General features: G+C 39.8%; 1 protein-coding gene across 1 annotated transcript in view; it reads right to left on the bottom strand.

Annotated features, from left to right (window-relative positions):
- Window positions 1-4,654: 4,654 nt before the first annotated feature.
- The window catches only part of rims4 (regulating synaptic membrane exocytosis 4), a 60,200-nt gene continuing 41,497 nt past the window's right edge, over window positions 4,655-23,357 (bottom strand). Inside the window, exons 3-6 of the mRNA XM_042510162.1 lie at window positions 22,080-22,192; window positions 20,529-20,630; window positions 17,815-17,954; window positions 4,655-10,289 (exon numbers count right to left, since the gene is read on the bottom strand). Coding sequence (XP_042366096.1) covers window positions 10,071-10,289; window positions 17,815-17,954; window positions 20,529-20,630; window positions 22,080-22,192 — 574 coding nt within the window. The 3' untranslated portion in view covers window positions 4,655-10,070. The remainder of the gene's footprint in view (window positions 10,290-17,814; window positions 17,955-20,528; window positions 20,631-22,079; window positions 22,193-23,357) is intronic.

Raw genomic sequence — 23,357 nt, 5'->3', positions numbered from 1 at the left:
GACGGGCTGAGCGGTGGTGGTCTGGTCCAACAAACCCGCGACTTTCACTCAGGAGATAGCTGTTCCTTTCCAGTAAGAGTCTTAACCAAAACCTTTTTTTTTTCTAAACCTAACCCCTTGCTTTTACTGCGCAAGGAAATAAATGTAAATATGAGGTGTTTTACCGCAAGTTTTTGAAAAGGACTGCATGCATCTACCGAGCAGAAACTGCACATTCCTGTGAAAACAAAAGTGTATTTTGAAGAGACACAATGTATTTAACCCTTTGAAATTTGAGCAAATTGGCCAGATTTCTGTCATAACGTGCAGAAGGCAATAAGCAACAAAAGAAGAAATGACCCAAAAAATAGCAAGAAACAAGTTAAAATACAAGAAAATTATTAATTATATTTATTATTAATTATAATTTTTCACATAAACAAGGAAAAGAAAGTAAAAAAAAAAGCTGCCTGGCTTTTTTCCTTTTTCCCTAGTCTTTAATAAAACAATTTTCTAAATCGACAAATTTCTTACAATTTGTGGCACATTTCTTACTAAATTGCTAATTGCTGTTTTTCCCATGTTTTTGAAGGAAATCACACCATAATTCAAAGGCTTAAATACTTGTGAAAGCTCACTCCAGGTTTCAGATTAACAGGCATAAACCGATACATCATCCCAGAACATCATCAACAGATGCAGGAAAACACCTAGCGCATTATATGTCGACATGAAAGTCCACTGACCAAGCTGCAAAATTTGACAAGTTGGGATGAGAATGTGTAGCTCGAAGCTTGATGCCCCAAGTATTCAGAGTTGGGACCCCGATGAGTTGACACCAATGTGAATAATGTGACTGAAATGAGATTGTAGAGAAAGATGAGAGGTTATTTAACCAGGATTGATGTTGAGAAACACAAATTACAAAGACTTAATGGCACTTTGACTCACACTGGGTTCGCCCAACCTAAAAACGTATGCGCTCGTCGTAATGCGGGACGCTTTGAATGAAAGGATCTATCAGATGGCATGTGGGGTAACGCTTTTATGAGGGCTGGGTTGAGGAAGGCCTCTAAGGGAAACGTTTGGGAACTGCAGCACAGCAGACTAGAGGAGATGTATTGCTTTTGGGATCCGCCAGCCACCGTTTCGTAACAGCCGCAGAGGAGCTGCATCCACCCTTTCATCCTCCCACTCCTCCACCTCTTCCCCCCAGAGATAACATGATATGATATGTGTCTAGAAATGTACACACTGTCACTCTAAAAGAAAAGGACACAAAATAGCGCTTGCTTTCTTTCTAATCAGTAAAACCCATGTACTTAAGAGGAAAAAGATATGGACAATTTAAGCTCAGGTAACAGAAGGGTTGTTTAAAGAACTTCAGAGAGACCCAGATTCTCTTTCAGGTTGATCTTCTGCATAAACAGACCAAAATGTCACTGTGCAAATATTCCTGGTTTCCAAATATGCCATCCACAAACAGAATTATCAAAAAGGTAAACTTTTGCATTTTGCATCCATGCGCACTAAAATGTTTTTAAGTTAGGACGCTAATGTGAATAACATACATGAAATAAGTAAGTGGAAGCGTAACAGGATCCAAATTATTAAGAATTTACCCTAAAAAAAACATCAGCACCACCCACCGTGCGTCAAAACTGAAAATCCAACACATTCTCATTCCCAGTCATCACATACTGCCACTTTGCAGTGAACTTCCATGTCTGCATATTACGCTTTAGGTGTTCTTCTGTGTCTGCTGTTTACGTTTGGGGATGCCGTTATCGTGATGTCAACAAAAGCACATGGTGGGATGATGCTGCACATGGTTACCTTTACTCAACATAAGTACATGGCAGCCAACACCGAGATGTCAACAAAAGCACGTTGGCATGAATGGTTAGGATTAGACAATGACCTTCATGCTTCTTATATTACGTCGTTACCAGCAGTGTTTCAACCTGACGCCGTCCAGCGGCGTATCATATGGACTCGACAGGTTCTGTCTGGCCACGTCTTCAACTGATACTCCAGTGGCATATCATATCGGGTGGCATCCAGCCCTCTGGCCGTTTGGCTGTCAGGGGGTGTATAACAACACCACAAACCGTTCTATCTGGCTGTTCCCAGCTGACGCGGTCCAGTGGCGTATCATGTGGACACAAAAGGTGGCTTTTGGCGTGTGGATCTTGTATCGAAAGAACTGCAAAAGCGATGCTATTTGACAACTTCGGAATGACAGCGGGCTGATGATTCTTGGGCAAAGGGCCCTTATGGGGCCATACAGGTGAGAGGTGCTGATGGAAAAGGTCTGGTTTTGCAGAATATCAACCTAAAAGGCCATTAGGGTGGAAAAGGACCCCATCAGGAATCAAATACAATTTTTACAGATGGTACAGATGGCTAGCGAATATTCTTTTGTTTTATCATTTTACTCTACTCAATTGAAACCACAAAGTACCATTATGTGCATCCAAACATCAATAAAGAAACAACAGTGTAAGTTTTCTTAAGTTTAGAAAATAAGTCTTGTTAAGAAACAGGTCAATATGTTTGAATATCTACTCTGCAAAAATGCTTTTTTTGCTCAGTATCTTCAATTAAGCCCACACCAAGGAGTGGGGAGAATACACAAATAGCCTGTTGAAATATCAGTATATCAGAAATTCATTAACAACAAAGATAGTCATTTCCATACAGTAGATGACACTTAAATCACTTTAAGTAATGGGTTGAAATGGTGACACTGTAAAACTTTTTTTGCGTCGTTTTGATTACTTCATGTGACAATTCTTAGTCCTTAGCCCTGACAAAATGTATATCGGTGTGTTTAAGGCCTCTACTTACATTACAATTGATAGTAAATAACATCCATGTGGCAGACACAATCAAAATGTGGGTGAATGAAGAAAAAAACTAACATTTTTGGTGCTGAATGTCAACTATAACATCTATTAGCTCATTTGTTTGCCTTCAGAGTTACAAAATGTCACAAACAGATTCAGACGGGTGAACGAGAAGCTTCCGATGAGCAAAAATACACAATCAGTTTTTAATAAACAAACATTAATTACTCTTAATCCTGCCGGCCATGTGGGCATGTATTTCGTCTCTCTCCTAAACAATTACAGAAGAACGTTTTCTTGCACAGTTGTAGCCATCATAGAAAACCCATCATTCACTGCATGCACGCCATACTGCTTTGCAATGCTCAAGAGGAACATTTTTAGCTCTCAAATGCTACAATAAAGGATCAGCTCTTAGGTAACTTTTAATGCTTTATGAAACGTCTATGGCACAGGCAGCTGCTACAGGTTGGATGTAGACAGACGGGGAACTTCTATGATGGTTACTGCTGTAACTTTACATTTCTAGCTGTCTTTGTGATCGGTCCTCACTAAATCTAAATCAATATCATGCAATTAGTTTCTTTTTCTGGGACAAAGAATCATTCTTTACACCAGAATGCACTCTGTTTATGAGTCGCTGATAGAAAATTTGAGTGTGTAAACTTTCCTCATTCGTTGGTCCTTATTTGGGAAATCAGCCCTCGGTATAGGTTGAAATTTTGGCACAAAAGAACACTGACAAAAACACATTCCTTGGGTCACAATAAGAGGAGTTAATTGATTTTGAATATATTTATAGATATATATTTTATTTTTACAACCTCCTTTTTAAAAACAGTCCCTTTTTGTTCCAAGCAGTCCTTGTTATGATTAGATTAAACTCCATTCATGTTATTTTAGGTTGTGAAAAATGATCCCGCATTTTTCAAATCAGGAATTTTAACATAACACTGGGTATTATAATTCAGCTCCTTCTGAATTTGACATAGATTTCTCAGAGATTTCGTGACACTCACCCTGGAATAAGTTATGAAAAAAAATATGAATGCCCGGGGTTAAAATGGCACAACTTAACAAGTGATTTTTTTTCCTGCATTCAGATTCCTCAAGCTATTATTAAGATGTTTTAGGTCATAAAAGTTCTGGTGCCTCACGTTTTCTCTCTTGGACAGCAGGTCATTATAGAGTGGCGCAGGAATGAGTCCTAAAACGTGAAAATGAATGAGCATATTTGCATTTCCAGTTTCCTTGTGTCAAAGTCAAGGGGTTTTTGGCTCAATGCCTAAAAACAGATCTATGATCCACACAAGGTTAAGAGATTTTCACATTTTGTTGTACGACATAAAGTACGTCAGTAAATACCCAACTCTAACGAGTGAACAAATGAGACTGTAGAGGTTGTCTGGGACATTAAAGGTAGACAATGCAGATTTGTCAGCAACTGTCAACACCATAAAATGGATGTAATCACTGTGATGTTAACAACTGGTTTGTGGATTCCCGTTTTGGAGTCAGGAGTGACCATATTTGGGTGAGAGGAGCAAGGAGTGGAACTGACTAATACCTCTTTTCCACCGAAATTAGTGCATGCAGGCAGGTTTTTTTAAACATGCATAAATCCACTAAAAATAAGCTATAGTCTGCATTGCCAGTAGAGCAGAGCTGTGTACATGGCTCTGCAGCAGCATTTCTCTCTGTTTGGGGGCTGATTTGTTGAGTCTGTTCGATGTCACAGACAGATCGGGGAACAGGTAAAGAGACAGCAGCATGGATGGAGGTCTTTGAAAACTTTATGGTGGTTTCGTCTCATTATTTATCTCTTGCTTAAGTCTCTCTTTCAGACTTGGTGAAGACTAATTTGGATCGAACAGTAAGAGAGACGAACAGTAATTAGTGTTGGTGCGTCATTCCATCTCGCCAGTTAAGGAGACGAAATTAGCATTTTATGTTTTCACCAATGCTGATTGAAGCTAGAGGCGATAAATACCCATGGCTGTCATTTGACCTGGATGTGAATGCCAACTGAATGAGGATTTAGGATTTCTGACGAGGGAACCAGGCGACGCTCACTCCCGGGTTGGCCTACAGAGAGCGTCATCCCTGCACCACTCAATGACTTTTACATGTTTTAGAATCACAAATTTTTCTAAAAACATACATTACAAGAAATTGTCTCGTGGGACATTACACTTGATAAATCTGACTGCAGTGGAAATCACCGGCTAAGATCGCCATTTTCCACAGTTTTCACTTTGCAACGAAAAACTGCAACGACTGGATGTTGTTTGATTATTGCTTTACAGAATGTAGCTGATTTGTTTGGAAATAAATACAGTATTAATATCCCTGCAACACTGCTACTGGCAAAAACAGAGGCCACTTTTGCAAGTTTTTTCTCTTCAGAGTAAAATTACTCCAAATCCTGGTTTAATTAAAATATTAGTTGATTAGTATAAGAGAAATTGGTTCTGAAATCTTGCTTGAAAGTTTAAAAAAACAAAAAAGTTGGTTTTTTTTCTATTATTTCGATAATTGTGAACGAAAATGAAATTCAGTAAACTTTGAATCTGAATTAAATTGCTACATATGTATGTTTTCCTCAGTTAACATACTGTAATTCAGTTCTCTGCTTTCTGTGTAGCGTATAGCTCATGCTTAGTCTTATCAAGTAATCTGCTAATTTATTAGAAGTTTTAATCAGTCATGCGGATGCTACCAGCTAATGCTACAATCTTACGGTAACTAGCGACGATATCCCTTCACTCCCTTTTAAGATTAATCAACTAAATCCTTATAGATTAACTTTGGCTCACTCCAAAAGACACTAACAACCACAATATTTACACATAAAAAAGAATCATAAAGTGCCCAAATGAAATACTTTTGTTTTTCAATAAACTATAAATTTCTCTACAGTGTGCACATTGTGTTCCCTTTAAATTCATCCTATTTTTGTGTCCTTTTTTTTTTTTTTTCTAAATCTGTGAAACCTTACGTCAGTCCAGATAGATCCTTTGTTTGGGTGATGCAAAGTACATTTCATGCTTCCTTCCTCTCTCTTTCCCTTTCCTCCCTCTCTTCCTCTCTCCATGCTGAGTCGTAGCATGGCTAATCACCAGGTGCCGCGGCCGTCTGTGGATTAGGGCTGTAATTTAGAATAAAAGGGACGCTTCTCTGCACAGCCTGAATACCACTGTCAGATGTTGTGAGTGGTCGTTTCTGTTCCTGCCTCCGCAATAGCAAATGCCGCAAGGTAATTGAAGAAGAGGAAGGAGAAGACACTTGCTGGTAGAAATTGGCACAGTAGAAACTGTTATTAGACAACTGTTTGCCAAAGCTTTTTTTTAAAAAAAGAGGAGGAATCTCAAAAATCTACTTCTAGACTATTAGAAGAAGAGCATTCTGAACTACAATTAAACTGGGATATACAGCGAGATATCTGCCCGACGCTGTCAGCCAGGCGACCATCCTCAATGCTTCTGGAAACATTTTGTTTTAGCATCATGTGCCAGTGCTACAACACAGGTACAATATCTCCAACCTGCACTCGATGTGGTCTGCACAGCCCAGTTACCAGAAGAAAATATTGGCATTGCACATTTCTGGAAAACAAGGATATGTTACGCGTGTATGTTTCTGAAGGGACATAGTATATCAGCTGACCCTGTTATCGGGAGCTGGAGGGAATGGTGGATAGTATGACACATAGGCAAAACAACTGCCTAGCTGCAGACCACTGTTTGACAAAATAAAAACATTGTTTGAGAACTGGTCATCACTGTGTTTTCAGCAGCCTTTTAGCAACCAAACAAGGCTATTTGCATTTACTGCCAAGATGGCGCCATAATAAGCGATTGGTTTTTACGGAGCCTTATCTTGGCTACAATAGGTTGTTGTTGTTTAACAAATCATCGCCACGTTTCATGCCAAGATGCTGCGACAAAAAGTTTTTCTTATAACAAGTCATCGCTGCGTTTGCTGCTGAGTTATTGCCACGAAATGCGGTTGTTTTTTACAGAGAGAAAAGGGGTTGGGTTTTACTGAGTCGTAACTGCCTTTCTTGCCAAGATAGTGCCACAAAAAGCGTTTTTACCAAGACTTAGTGTGTTTTCTGCCAAGATAGCACCCCCCAAAAAACCCCCGCAAAAACTGTTCTTTTTTTACTGTCATCACTGCATTTCCTGCCAAGAAAGTGCCATAAAAAGCATTTGTTCTTTAAAGATTCATTGCTGCATTTCCTGCCGAAAAAATGCAGTGAAAAGTAGTTGGTTTTTACAGTCACCGCTGCCTCTCTTGCCAAGATTATGCAACAAAAGTGTTTTTTTTTTTTAACCAAGTCATCGCTGTGTTCTCTACACCAAAAAGCGATTGGTTTTTTACTGAGACGTCTCTGCATTTGCTGCTGAGATAATGCCCCCCATAACAGTTATTTTAAGCCAAAAGGTGATCATTTATTAATCCACCTAGTGGGGTTTGGGCCTAAACCTAACGTTAACCACAATATAAAGAAATGTTAGGAAACAACGCTTCAATGTTTCTGCTACATAATAACATACAGATGTAACCTGTCCGAGGTTTGCAGAAATCTACAATGCCAAACATTTATGCTGGTGACTGGGTTTGCCTGCACGACCAGGTGGATGTAAAAATTTTGAACAACACAGAACTTAACCAAATGACGATATAACACCCTTAACACTTCCGACCCCATTCACGGCTGGCTGTTTCATGCCAGCTGCATCTACATTGTATCCTGATGAAGTTGAACCACATTGCATTTTTAAGTCACGTGCATCTATGGATCTAAGACATTTTTGCATGCATAAAATTTAGTTTGGCCATGGCATAGATATCAATATCTGCCATTTTCCCCACTTTGGTTATGTATGCACCAGAAAGGCTTCTGGTTGATACACATCAAAGACTTTTACATTTTCCCCCCATCTGGCAAAGCAGATGTACCTCCTGAGGTGTTTCAGGCAATCAGATTTCAAATTGTTCACGGTGTGCCTTGGGTGAATTTAATCTCTATTTGATCGATTTGCTACAGATTCATGCAACAGCCAGGTAAAATGGGGACTTGGATCGCTTTTTCTAAAAACCCACGAGGCTGCATGTTTCCATTCCTTCCAAACACAACACTAGCTGATTCATCTGATCGGCACCTTCCACAAGAAATGACAAAATAATCACTGAAATCAGCTAATGTGGCGATTGACTGTAATGAAAATGTACAGATTCTTGGGTCATATATGATCTCTGGGAGCCCAGAACCTGCTGGTTTTGTCTTTAAATAACCTTAAAGGTTAAGTCCAGTATTTTTTAACCTGGCACCTATTTCCACATGTTTTTTTGTCCAAGTGACAAATGGCAACAACAACTTTTGAAACTGGTCCGATGCTGAGTGAGACAGCTGCAGTCAGCAGCACCAACACAGGCTGTAATGTAACCACTTGGGGTATGTTTGCACCGTTGTACTTACATCCATTAAAAGTGCTTGAATTATAAATATTGCAAATATGTATTAACGACAGAGATGAGACGCTTCGGTGTCAGCGTGAGTTTTTCAGGAACGTTTAACAGTGTGGTGGTGAATGTTTGCTGCTGCTGCAGCTGTGTAGCTCGTGCTAACCAGGCAGATGTTGAACTGACCGTTTGGAGAGCAGCTTTTGGGGATGGCTGTAACAGAAAATCTGCTGATCTGCTGAGAAGTTGGGACAGACCACCTGCGAACAAAGGACCGAATGCAGGTAACATTTGACTAGGTACAGAGTACCGATACCCAGACCACGTCCGGAGAGATTATGTTGTACCTGGGTGCGGAGAACCTGAGGGACAAAACAACATTTCTTAACATTTCCCAAAACACTACATTTCCAAAACCAAAACTACATTCAAAAAAACAAAATTATTTTGTTTTCTGAAATGTTCTCGTGTTTTGGGTGATATTGTAGTGTTTTCTAAAATGTTGATGTGTTTTCTGAACTGTTGTTTTGTTTTCTGAAATGTTGTGTTTTGACCCTCAGGGCCACCATAGCTATGGCATATTCACTGTCGAAGCTTCCCCACTTTGTATTTGGCAAAGTGGATTAGCTATAAGCAGTCCAATCGACAGTGCAAACATGCCCCGAGTGGTGAAATTACTGCAGCAGTCTCTCAGTACTGGAGGGACTTACAAAACTGTTGTTCCCATAAATCACTGATACACAAAAACATGTGTAAATAGGGTCCAGGTAGAAAATAATGAATTCCCCTTCAATCCACCCAGAATACCTGCAGGTAAATGTAATGAAGTAACTGGTGGGACAGCAGGACTCTGGTTCCCCAAGACCAAGTACTGATGTAGATCTTTCCAGACGATGAAAGGGACTTCCATTAATGCCTCCACTAATGTACACGAAGTACCGAACTAACTGAACACTGAAGGGCCAACTGTGCGACACAAAAACCAAAAACAGCTCAAGTCAGTGTTTGAAACCAACATATCTTGGTTGGATAAAACAAATAAGTTATATATAGCTATTTAGCTATATAAATAATCATTTTTAAAAGCCCTCTGTAGTCCTGCTGCGCACAGATCAAATCACCTACAGTCTGCTGTCCCCAGGCTGGTGTCTCAAACAGTCTGAGGGCAGTCTCACTCTCTCCGGACTCGTGGACGGACAGATAACACTCAGGAGCCGTACAGCCCCTTAATGAGGACGCAGAAAGACAACAAGCAGTCCTGGGAATGAGAATCGAATGTAGGCGGTGAAGGCGCGTAGCTGAAGCGAAGCTGAGCCCGCAGTGAGTCGTGGTCCCAATAGGATGTGATCAATGTCGGCAACCGAGGAGGACTCCTTTGAAGTATCCTCATTAAGTAGGTTTTTGTTTTCTCATCAAAGAGATCTTTTCCTGTGAGTCTAAAGGGGCGCTCGGTTGCAACAACAAAAGAAATGTGCTTCCTGTGAGTCTCAGGAAACAGTCTGATACAATATCAAAAGAATTATTTCCAATGAGTGCCAAAATGACCTACGAGTTCAAGAAGTCATTTCCCAATCAGGAGAGTGGTTCAGTCCCAGGTGTGGTTGGACCTGTCAAAGTGCCCTTGAGTAAGATACTTAACACCTACCTGCTCCAGGGGCAGGACCACCCGGCTGACCCGGGCGCCGGGCTACAGCATGTATAAAAACGCGTCCAAGGATTTGATTGAGACAGCAGTGGAGTCGCAACAATAAAACTTTACATTTTTCTTGAGTCTTAGGATCGCTCACAGCAGGGCCCGATGGTGCTCTCCAGGGACATCTGGGAGGAGTGGCGGATGAGTGGCGCCATCGTTGGGTCCACCATGGAGGAGGTAGGGAAGAGCTTGTACCAGCCAATCACCATTGTGCTGAGGTCCAGCTCTTCCAATAGGATTCGAGCTACTCCCATGAAGCATTTGCGGTCCATCCGTCCGTAGTTGCCCCAAACGATCACCTACAGAAGAGGATGACAAGATAGAAGAAGTCCAAATGATACCTGAACTGTAACACCATACCAAGATCTATGTAGAAACTAAGAGTATTTTCTTCATTAATTACTTCAGGGAAACATAATTTCTGTCTGTATTGCATTCACTGACAAGCTTCTTTTTTTTTCAATTTCCCAATAAGATGCCGGGTGGCCCCCGAATCCCCACAGGAGTCGGAGATAAGCTCCGAATGTCCCAAAATGCTTTAAATGTCCTAAAATACTAGAAAAACATTCTAAAATCCTAGAAATGTACTAAAATATAGGGAATGTCATGAAATCCCAGAAACGCCCTAAATCCAAGAAACGTCCTAAAATTGCAGAAATATCCTAAAATCCTAGAAACATCATAACATCCTTACATTGTAACATTTTTACAGTAACCATATCAACACAAAGTAGAGCTGAGGCTGATGAGACTGTCATGGGATTGACTGGTTTTGGTCATAAACTGAAGATAGAGGAATATTTTGAAAATCAATCAATGTTCTACCTTACAGTTTTATTCCAACCTAATATTCAGACTATATTGTCAGAAATATCACTTGATCTTGAATAAAAGGTATCAATTAGATAAAATCTGTCTGCAGGTAATGTTCTCAGTCTGCCCGGTGATTTAGTCCCCAAATTTGCCTTCCGGGGCCCTTGAATCCTGCACATAAAGCATCCTGAGGGTAATGGAGGACCAAAGAGATGAACTGACAAAGTGATAAGGTTAAGAGGATGGGGTTAATTAGCATTAATCCAGGTGGTTTGGAAATCTGTTCGGAGGCAACACTTTGTGTTGACAGTTTCTCTGTTACAGCAGCAGCGGGCTGAGGTTTCAATTAAAGCAAATGAAGAGGGATCGTGTGCGTGGAGGGGGACATGATAGTGGTCTGTGCTCAGAGACCTGTGTGTGTTCGTGCATTAGGTGTCCTCTGTCCCCTGACATCCTGATAACATCAGGGCTCATTTTAAACAGCCTCACATCTTGTCAAATGGTGGACAAAATAATCAATATCCGTCTGTGCGTGTGTTCGCTCATGGTGAAGTCTTGTGTGGCTGAGCGTGGCAGCATACCAATTTATTTGGATTGTGTGTGTGTGTGTGTGTGTGTGTGTGTGTGTGTGTGTGTGTGCGATTTCCACAGAGGACTCAGAGGCCAAATCCGCTCCAATCTATTCCCTCCATCTTTAAAGAAGGAGAATCTATATGTCTTTCTGTCTGCACTCAATCAGCTCTCCAAACAAGGTCCTGACCTCAAACACTACAACTTAGCGGAGAGAGACTGTGGGAGAAGGACAAATTTATGGCAGAACTAGAATACCATCTGGCGGTTGTATGCCTCCATGTACCGGTCAAGTTGTCGTTACAATTTACATCCATGTCTGTGAAAACCTGGATGCTTCACCCCCCCCCCCAGCAGCACAGAAGATCTTTACATCTATTAGCACAGTTTCGAGCAAAGTGTCACCAATTCAGTATCTGACCAAATGTCTCCCCTTCTGTTCCTGAGTTAAGACATTCAGTAATGGCCAGAAAAGTGTTTTCGCAGAACATCATGTCACAGTGAAGTTGACCTTTAAAAGCTTGAAAATAAAATTGTAAGCACTTCCTCATTATCCTACTGAACATTAGAGTGAAATTTGTCCTAATTAGCACATGAATTCTTGAGTTATGGCTAAAAAGTCTTTCATAAAGTCACAGTGACACAGTGATCTTTGACCTTTGGCCACCAAATTCTAATCTGTTCAATCTTGAGTCCAAATGGCCGTTTGTGCCAAATTTGAGGCAACTCCCGATTCTTGAGATATGTTGAGATGGATGCAAGGTTAGATAGCGACTTTGACTTTTAAACACCAAAATCTAATTAGTTCATCATAAGAGTCCAAGTGGACGTTTGTGCCAAACTTAAAGAAATTCCCTGCAGGCTTGAGATATCACACTCAAGGGAATGAGATCACAAGGTCATTGTGACCTTGACATTTGACCTATGAGAACCAAAGTCTAATCATCTCATTTATGATTCCAAGTGGAAGTTTGTGCCAAATTTGAAATAAAAAAACTCAAGGTGTTCTTGAGATATTGCGTTGATGCGTGAGACAGAAGAAGTCACAGGGACCTTGACCTTTGACCACCAAAAATTTAATAACTTCATTTTTTAGGCCAAGTGGATGTTTGAGCCAAATTTGATAAAATCCTCTCAAGTTTTTATTGAGATATCATGCTCATGAGAATAAGATGCACGCAAAGTCACAGTGGCCTTGTCCTTTGACTCATGACAACCAAAATCTCATCACTTCATCCGTGATTCAAAGTGGAAGTTTGTGCAAAATTTGAAGAAATAACCTCAAGGCGCTCTCGAGATATTCCCGTTCATAATAATGGGATGTATGTACAGACATATTGACAGATGGACAACCAAAACAACCAAAATGCCTCCAGCCTCAGCTATCGCCTGCACAGAGGCATTAAACAAGAAGAAGTTTCTGAGGGTTTGGAAGATGAAAATAATGCGTCCTAGATCCTCTCCTGGTCTACTTCCTAAGAAGTGGAACTCACATACACACACACACACACACACACACACACACACACACACACACACACACACACACATAATGAAGGTGCTGATGGAAAGACAAAAAGGGATTTAACAACAAAACCCTGCATGTTGCGCTGAAGTGAGGATAAGTGGATACAGAAAACGGATGGATGAACTTCAATTGCAGGGAAGAAGAGGAGCTACAGAAAGTGGGACAGCAACATTCATTTCAACATTTGTGCAAAATATGAAATATGGTGAAAATTTTTTGTCTTCTTTTAATATGGGGGCTGTTTTTTTGTTTGGGGCTTCATTTTCATCATACACTAGAAGACTTTAAACACAGTTTTAAAGGCTACATTCTAACAAGCTCTCACATCTAAAGACAATGTGAGGTTTTAGTCAAACAATATCAGAACTTACAAAAACTGGGGATCTCACAGGATCAATATTTGCAAGACTACATCTAGATTCCTTTTGGGATTATTTCCAATCCTGCTCCTGGTGGAAAATATTACACCAAACTATCCAAAAACAGATAACTCTAGTAACACAAGATAAAAGGCATCACATGTCGACAGTATTCTTGCAAATTCGGCATCAACATATAATCCATGAAGTTGAACTCTATTTGTGTACAAACCACATTTTGGACTTTGTCACCTTAACTCACAGCCAGCCTCTGTTGCTTAGCTGCGGTTATATAGTGGGAGGAGGCTGTGGGATCGAGAGGTGAAGCAAATATCACTTATGTAATATAAATTCAACTCATTGTCACTATGTGTCATTGTTTGAGATTATATATAAATCAGAGTTGAAGCCCTTTTTTCTGTTATTTTGTCTTTAATGAGCAACTCACACATACCAGGGGATAAGTGTGTGTGTGTGTGTGTGTGTGTGTGTAAACAGAGGTCAGGTCAGCGGGTTTGAACCTGTGTGTGTTCAGTGACGAGGCCTGAGGCGGCCGTGCTGCTGTCACTGCGTAATGAGTCGCTAAACGCCTCCTTTCTCTAATTATCATCTGTCCGTCTTCCTCTGCTCTGCGCTCTCTGCCCCCGTCCCCCTGTCCCCCGTCCCTCCGATCATCTCATTTTCTTATCTCTTCCTCTCTGAAGACGACAATGTAATCTTTTATTTTCCATATGCTGATGTGTGTTTGGTTTGCGTTTTCCGGAGTTAGTGCGAGCTAAACGGCGGCTTATCCTGATTTCTGTGCGAGTCTCTGAGTGACTTTAGATGCTGAAGATCTTTATCAGGCTGTTATTTAAACATCTATTGTTGTCTCTCTCCCAAAGTTCACATAGGCTTTATTTATATAAGTAATAACCATTGTTGCACAATGAAGTACACAAGACAGATAAGAGAGTAAACAGTCGATGTCGACAAACAATTGGAAAAATAATAACAGCTCATTATATGTAGAATATTAATGTGTGCCAGCAGTTGTTGTTTTTTTTTTTTTTAGCAAATTCAGCATTTTACTTTTGTCATCATAAATAAGTTTTTTCTTTTATTCAGAGCTGGGAAAAGTAACAAATCCAGGGTTTATTGTGTTTTTTTTCCGAAATCTCTCTCCCATCATTCTTCATTATTCTGTCTCAGTCACACCAGCATTTATTAAAAGCAACATTTTTGACTAAATCAACACATTTAATAAACGGCATCAGTGGATTTCTCCCCTCAAAGCGAGGTAAATCTGTGCTTTTGTGTAGCGTTCAACTTTGTGATAATAATAAATATCCTTCATTGGAACTGATGCTGACCTTACTCCCAAAAACATTTCAGCACTTTCACCATTCACACGCAAAGTTAAAATAAAATCCTGCGAGCTTTTATAAGACAACAAATGCTGCTGTATTGGTATTCCACCTAATATATGATCAGCAGTTTTTGTAGTGTGATTAAATGTTTTATTTTTGTTTAGAGCTGTTATCTGAAGGCCAATTTGCACAGAAAGAATAATGACTGAATATTGATTCCCCCTGATAAAGAATAATTGTATACAGATTAAAACTGTAGTTTCTGAGGTCTTGAACCAACAATACAGCAAGGACATGTTAAACCTGCCACCTTTATCTCTCACATCTAAAGTAAAGACTCTTAAAAAACGTGTCTGACATCAAAATAAACTCGTATAAAATCGTGTGCTTTGAATGAACAAGATGTTTTTTTCCGACGTGATGTGTTTTGTAAAGGAGGAATGGAGTCGTGGAGTCAGCCCAAAAGATTCTGAATGAATCTTCAGCGTGCGCTTAGCAGTGCTCTGCTTTGCTAAATCAGGAAGTGACAAATTGAAAAGCGCTGCTGATTTCAGCGATTTTCATTATCCAGTGTGAATGAGTTTGATGAAAACTCGGAGGACAGCGACACAGACAGCAGATAATTAAGAGGGAGGCGTTTAGTGGCTAATTACACGTCGACAGGAGCAGCGGAGCAGCCTGAGGCAGAGCTGCAGGCCTCTCCGCTGAAAACACACCACGACTTCCACCTGATGATCAAAACCGACCACACAAACCATGTAACACGGAGGCTGGAGCATACAGGAGGGCATGCTGGTGTTTTAACTACTACATGAAGGAAGACAGAAAAGATAGATAATCAAGTTTAAAACAAGTAAGCAGGGGTAGCCATTATGTTAGCCCTGATGAGGAATATATTGGACTTTTGGGTGTTTAAGACAGACTTAATGGTAACAGGACAAAAAAACAGGACAAAAATTACACAGCAAAAGCTTTTTTTTGCCCTATTCTGATCGACCTTGGTGGTGTGGGGGACAATAAAATGATTTAAGTATCAATAAATAAACAACTAGGTAGGTAAATGTGCGTAAAAAGTGTAAAAATAAATTTTAAAATGAATAAAGAAAAAATACAACTAAATAGGGAAAGAAAGAAAGAAAGAAAGAAAGAAAGAAAGAAAGAAAGAAAGAAAGAAAACAGATTGAGCATAAACAAAATATAGAAAATTAATGTAGGAAATGAATACAGACTAAAAGAAAAAGAGAAAGCAAAAAAATGTTGGAAGGAGACAAAGATTATGTTTCTGCAAACAATGAATATGTTACATTTGTACATTTCATACGTCATATCGCCATATATTTGTCTAGGATTTTAGAACATTTGTAGGATTTTTTAGGACATTTGTAGGGTTTAGGGACACTTCTAAAATCCTAGAAATGTCACCAAATTCTAGGACGTTTCTAGGATTTTAGGACATCAGAGGAGATAGTGTGAAAAAGGAGGGATGGAAAGTAAAATGCTGAAGAGAGAAGAAAAGCTGAGAAAAGTAAAAGTAAAAAAATTAAGTAGTAAGCCCAGATGCCACAAGAAAATGTTGGCATTTTGCTTTTCTGCAGACCATGAAAACATTAAATTTGTATGTTTCATAAAGTGATGTAATATATGAGGTGACTTCACGGGGTGGAGGGAAAAGTGACACTTTCACGAGACGACCGCCAAGTTGCAGATCACTGTTCAATACCAACAATTTAAAAAACTGTGTTTAGCGAGTCATCACTGCATTTTCTGCCGGGATTGCTACAAAAAGTAGGTATTTTTGAGCCAAAACGGGATCTTTTCCTGAAAAACCTACCACTTGTTAACCACAACACTGCTTAAACATAAATAAACATAAAGTTTTAACATATCAGTAACATAATGACAAATCTAACACATCTGTGGTTTACAGACAGTAAATACAGCAGAAAAAAAGAAGCGATGAGAAAATCAGAATACAAAAGAGGGAGGAAAATAAGTGTTATATGAAGGAAAGAGAGACAGGGAAAGATACAAATTTTAAGGAGGGATGGAGGTGAGACAGCTCTGAATCGGCTGTAATCATCAGTCGCTCTCAGTCTGTCTTTTGTGACATTTTTGATCCTGAAAGCAGCTGAAGCTCAAACAACCGACAGAACAAAATCAGCTCAAAGAGCCTCCCGGTCCCTCAGGTCAGACTCGCACTGTAAATGTCAGATTTCTGCTGTGTCTCCTCCAAACCTCCTCAGCTTTCTCTGAGTCACAAAAAAGCAGCTAGGAGCCGTTTATAACTTAGATTCATCAATCCTCACCATCCCGGTGAAATTCTTCCTTTTGCTATTTTATGGTGACGATCTGGAGGGATTTATATGTGACTGCGGTTATGAATTGTTTCCATCTTTTCCTTCTTGCGGTCAGATTCAAAGTAAATATTACTTAACAGACCACGTGCTGAAAAACAAGTCTGTTTAATCCTCAGGGACTGTTTGGTTCATTTTTACGCACTTTTGTTAATTTTGGCTGTGTACATGCATATGGCATACATTTTGGCAAGATTGTGTATTTTTTTTCAGTCTTGAAATTTCCAGCTCAGTTCCTACAATAAGTCTAAATACACTGTGGAAACAAAAAAGTTGCATCCATTTCTGGATGTCAGTCTTGGCTTTTGCCTTCGAATTTGTTATTTTTTAAATTTTCCAGCTGGTGATGTCATTTTTACCGCATCTGACATATGGACAAAATACATGGTATTTCCACTAAGTGCACTCTCACGCTCATTGTTGCTGCAAATCACTAACATATCCCCGGCTGTGCTATATATATATATTTTAAAGGGGGTAAAAATCTATATAGCATGTAGTATACTGAAAATAATTATTTTTAAAAATCTATATAATCTAAAAACATAGTGGCTAATCAAAAACATAGTGGCATCAAGGCAAAAACAGTATTTAAAGGCTTAAAATTTGGAAAATGAATGAATATTTCATATTTATGATTAGGACTGATGTTGGTTAAAAAAATAAACTCACTGAAAGTAGAAAATAATATTAATGTATGATATTTTTGAAGCTTGATTTTGAAAAGCGCATTTGTGCGCAAGGCGATACAAGTGTGTATAATTAAGGCCGGTCCTGAGGGTTCATGTAATAACTGCGTTTCGGTTGTTTGTCCCGGTTGTGAATCACTGGGACACGATGGTGTCTCTCACCTGCACCACTTTCCCCTGCGGGCTTTCAGAGAAGACCAGGACCTGGTTGTAGAGAGGATCCAGAGACTTCCTCACTGACTTGGTCTTCTTCTTGGCCACACAGACCCCGTTCTCCAGGAGGTAAACTTTGATGTAGGCCGCTGAAACGACAGCAGACAGAAAAGTTAAACCTCAACGCATGTTGCCGCTTTGCAGTGGACTTCCTCGTCTACATCTCACGCTCTACATATTCTTCTATGTCTGTCATATCATGCAGACGCGTCCGGCCGCGTTATCAACTGACGCTGAGTATCCGCATATCATGCTGCCGCGGCAACAGCTGTCCATCTGTCTGCTGTCTTATAATAACAAAGCTGACCATTCTGTCCAACCGCGCTCTGAGTTACGGTCGTCCAGAGGCGTATCATGTGGACACGGAAAGTGGCTTTTGGCGTTGGGATCTTACGCAGAAAACACTGAAAAATCGGTGGATTTTGATGATTTTGGAATGTGAACGGGCTGGATACATTGGCTAAAATTCTTAAAAATTAGTTAATATTATATGTTTGCTTTATTCTTAAATAAAGAATAAACTGTACAAGGTGATTTTTAATCCACATTTTCTCATATCTCTCAATTTTTTATTTATTTTTTTCCATTTTTACTCTGAACATCACACTTATAGGTTAGCTGGTACAATTTTGTGTCCTGGAATGAAATTTTGTTGCTGGGAAACATGAGCGCACACACGCACGCATGCACGCACGCGCACACACACACACACACACACACAGCTCTAAAGCTTTTTGTCTTGTTAGATGACAAGATTAAAGATTTGACCCTGGCACACTAAAATATGGAGCAAGGTCCTTCGTCTTTCTGCTTTATATGGACTTCCTTCCACCTCGGTGTCTCTGTTGTGTTTTTCATTCACACTAAATCGCTCTCCAGTTGTTTGTCTCTCGTCCGACTCGTTTTTGTGCTTTACTCTCTCATCCTTTCCTCTTTTATCTCTCCCTCTCAGAAATGGTTTTTGTTTTTCCTTATTTGCTGACGCTGTTTTGTTCTTACGCAATTAGGATCAATGGCTGGTTTAATATTATGCAACCACAGAGGGGGACTACAATCAGAGTTAATAGTTTGTTGTTACACAATCCAACTTGCTGCGAAATAAAACAATAGCAGTCATGTTGACGTTCTGTCAGTCCTGTTTCTGTTTCCTATGAGCGATGTGAACATTAACCCTATCAAACTTAAGTATATTGTGTTAAAAAAAAAAAAAGTTAAAAAGTTATAAGAAAATTACCAAAAAAAAGACCTCAAGATGGTGCTAAAATATTTTTTTTCTGTAGCATGATTTTAAATATATAATTAAGAGAATTATATTTTGAGTTTTCTAGACATTTTCTAGGCAGGTTTTTGATGATAAATGATAAAAAAGATGATTTTCAGATCATTTTCTTGTCACCTTTAACTTTTTTTTTCTTGGTTTGCAGTACATTTCTCGCTAAGTTCTTTATGTTTTTTTTTTCTCAGGTGTCAGAGATTCATATGATTTTGAAAGGCATCTGAATGCAGCACAAGAAAACTAATCCAGGTATTAAAGGTAAACTGACTGATCCATTAACTCGCTGATTGTTCTCTTGATCAGTTTAGTGCTCTGCTGGTTAAAGCTGAGCGGCCGACTCGTATGAACACATCTCCCAGTACATTTTGATTTTGATGTGTTTCAGGTGCGACGGTGCATGAAGCTGAAACTCCTTGGAGTGTGTTGGAGTGAAGTTTTCACGCGCAGAAAATGAATCACCAAATTACTATTGCACCTGTGACGGGAGTTTAGTTCTAGTTCGTGAACTAAAACAGTATGTGGGATTTTTTAGTTTGTCTAAAACATTAGTATGAAACCAAAAGTGTGTAAATTGCATATTTTATCCAGTGAAATGTTGCAGTATGCAAAAACTGGACGTGATGCAGTAACAGCTCTCGTAGCTCCTGCTGCATCACGAGGGAGCCAGTTCCTACTAACAAGCACACAGCCATAGCACCGTGTTACCTATAAAAGCCAAAAAAGTTTTGCAAAATATGACTTTTTTTGAATCACCTCATGCGAGCATAAAACATTTTTTGCAATAAATGAGAGTTTCCCTGAGGCGTATTTTTATTTGCAATTTCAATTTGCAAAATTTGAGGGTTAATTCAAAGCCACCTATTGTTACTTTAGCGTTAGCTTCATCGACAGCTCTGACACTTTCCTGTCTCTGTAGTGTCTCTTGTAGTTTCCAGATCATTTCCTGATTGATATCTGAGTGATTTCAGGACATTGATTTCAGCTCACCTCAGAAGCACCATCCAGATAGTACGTTTTTACATTCAGATACTAAAAGAGCAGCAAATATGCTGCATCTTTCCCTTGTGCATTAGCAGATGTAGATCTTACTTATTTAGCAGATCACCTTCCTCTGCTCTGTGTTAACTCCCTGAACACTGAAAACACTGTTTCCTCCTCTTCACTCATGCATCTTTCATATCCTCAAGGACCACAACTGTTTTTGGAGGATACATGTCGCTGCAGGCTGTTCTGGGTTGAACTGATGCTATTTGCTGTCTTTTGGTGCATTTGTGTTCTGTGGGAACCTTAAAGGAACCAGATTAAAATGTTTTGACTCTGAACATCTGATATTTGTTGAAAAAACACAGCTTTGATTGTCCTGACAGACGACAGCGTGGAGCAGTACCTGGAGGTCCCTTTGAGCCTGGTTTCATGGTGAGTCCTCGGGCCTGGACGACCTCCACCTCCAGACCGCCGTTCCTCTCCATCAGACCGATCTCGACGTCACCTGGATGATAAATGGAAACACACTTTAACCCTTTGAAATCTGACTCGACATCAGTTTTCTTGTGCTGCATTCAGATGCCCTTCACAAGCTTTTTGACCCTTTGAAACCTGAAAAAAGTGGTTTGATTTCTTTTGAAAACATGGGAACAAAAAGGAAATGACCAACTTGGCAAGAAATGTTTTGGCTTTTTGTGGCACAACCACTGCTGAAAATAACACCAATGCTTTGAACAATAAAACACAGTTTTGAGACACAAACCCTGCTGGAAATGCTGCCGATGCCTCACAAAAACCTAATGTAATTTGTAATTTGATCTTTTTATGCACATACATAGTCACGCATGTAAATTTATACAGCGCAGAGCTAGTCAGCAAAAATGAGCTTCCGCGCGCACGATCCCAGCGCCAAACAAAAGTTATCAGGCAAAGAAAGTGGAACATTTCACTCTCTGGAAGTCATACTGGATGACAGTTTTCAGCTAACTATCCCGGAAATGACAAATGCATTCCTCTGAAAGTGACAGAACGAGGATGACGGCCAAGTTATTTTTATTTTGGGTTCTCTGACATTATATAATGTTGGACTGGACAGCAGGTTTGGAGTGGAGTTGGTCCAGTCAGTGTCACTGTTGTCGGGCCAAGGACACTGTCTGGCTGCCAGCGAGGAAACTGACCCACTTACAGTACATCACTGCTGTGGAGGACGGGCTGCGTGCAAAATATCCGCTGTATACGACCTCCATGTGAGGAGGTGCAGAGACGATGAGAAAAAAACCTGCAGCAGCTCTGATTCATGAGGCACCTTTCTTTTTTTTGCAGACGTGAAATGTTTTCAGCAGTCATGTCGTTAAGTTTTATGAGAAAATACATTTTTTATTTTCAATTGTCAGAAACATTTCTTATGTGGGGTCTTTTGAGAGGCTTTGAAGGAGGATTTTGAGGAGGTGAGGAGGTCAGCTCTGCTCTAACGCTAACAGTGGGCAGCAGTACCTCACATTAGCTAAGAAATGCAGTAAAAATGTATTTAAACAAATTAATATCAAGATGCTATGACTAATCGGCAATGTTTTGAAATAAGGACAACCAATAAGGGCAGTTCTACAATTTTCTAGATATAAGTAAGATTGCTTTAAACAAAACAACACCTACACAAAAAATCCACCCCTTTACCACAATGAGTTATCCAAAAATGCCACCTAAACGGCCTCTAAGGGCCTTAATGGGCGTTAGGGTTGAACTTTTTCATTCTTATGCTATTTATATAATTAAAGGTGGTATAAAGGACAATTTTAATAAATACTCTTCAGGAATAGTGACAGCGGTGTCATATTTGTTTAACGCAGACCTTCTTTAATTTGTATTTGAGCTCTTTTAAGGTACACAATGATGACTCGGGACTCGGACTCATAGATTTTCAAAATGGTTGTGACCCAGATATGTCCTCTCTCACCCATGGACGTCGTCGCCAGCGTCTGTCGGCCAACAAACTGGGCGGGTCCCATCCCATCCAGGAAGTCGCTGAACTGCGCATCCGATGCCAGACACATGCCGCTGTAGTTGAGGCTGCAGGGAGAGTTTAAAGAGGTAGACAGAGAGGCAGATGGTTAAACATGAGCAGGCAGTTCTCATTTCACTTCAATTAGAAAGTGAGTCAGAGACTGGAAGATGATGAAAGACTGCAAGAGAGGAGAAACAGAACAAAGAGACAAAAACAGTCTGGAGAAATAAAGACACGGGAGGAAAAACAGGACGTCATCACTCCCGTTTCCACTGAGTTAATCTATTAACTCTCAAATTGGCTCCTGAAATTAAACTCAGGCCGCTGGTTTGAGAGTTTGACCCCTTGTGTCCTTTTTTCTATGTGTATGCAAAGAAATCAGTTCAGAGTGCTTTGGTGGCAGAGTGCCAGGTACACTACAACTCTCTGTGTGTGTGTGTGTGTGTGTGTGTGTGTGTGTGTGTGTGTGTGTGCGTGTGTGCGCGTGTGTGCGTGTGTGTGTTCAATGGAAGGACAAATCCACCCTAACATGTTCTGATGCATGATGATGTAAATCATCAATCTGTGATGCGCCGCATGTGTCTAAATCCACTCCTGGTAGATTACTATTTACACTCAGAGCAGTGCTTCCTGCGAGCAGCTATCCATTTAAAGGGACAGTTCACCCCAAAAAAAAAAAAAAATGTTTTTCTTCTTACCTGTATACATGTGCTATTTATTACGACAGAGTTTTAGGGCCACACTAAGGAAAAATAAAAACATTTTTTGAGACTTCGAGAATAAAATTGTAATACTATGAGAAAAAAGTCATAATATTACGAGAATAAAATCGTAGTTTTACGAGAAAAAGGTCGTCATTTTATGAGAAAAAAGTTGTAATTTTATGAGAATAAAGTCATAATGCTACAAATAAAACACAGTAATTTTACAACTCAAAATAACATGAGAAAGGGAATATTATATTACGGAAATAAACATATTGTCAGCAAACTATAGAACAGGCAGCCTCCTCTGTCACGCCGTGCCACACACAGTCAACCACCCGATGGATTTTCCTTTAAAATAAGAAAACCAAAATCAGGAAACGGGCTGTTCCTTGCTACTGTTTAGAAACAGGAAGACAAAAAAACAGAAAACGATACATTTTCCATTTTCTGACTTGATAATAAAATCAGAAAATGAAAAAACAACTCGCCCTCTGATTTTCTTCGATGTGCTTATAAATGGAAA

This window comes from Plectropomus leopardus, chromosome 2 (assembly GCF_008729295.1).
Source record: "Plectropomus leopardus isolate mb chromosome 2, YSFRI_Pleo_2.0, whole genome shotgun sequence".
In the NCBI taxonomy this organism is placed as follows: Eukaryota; Metazoa; Chordata; class Actinopteri; order Perciformes; family Serranidae; genus Plectropomus; species Plectropomus leopardus.
The sequence above is the reverse complement of the archived record's forward strand: the minus strand, read 5'-3'. Positions and strand labels throughout refer to the sequence as shown.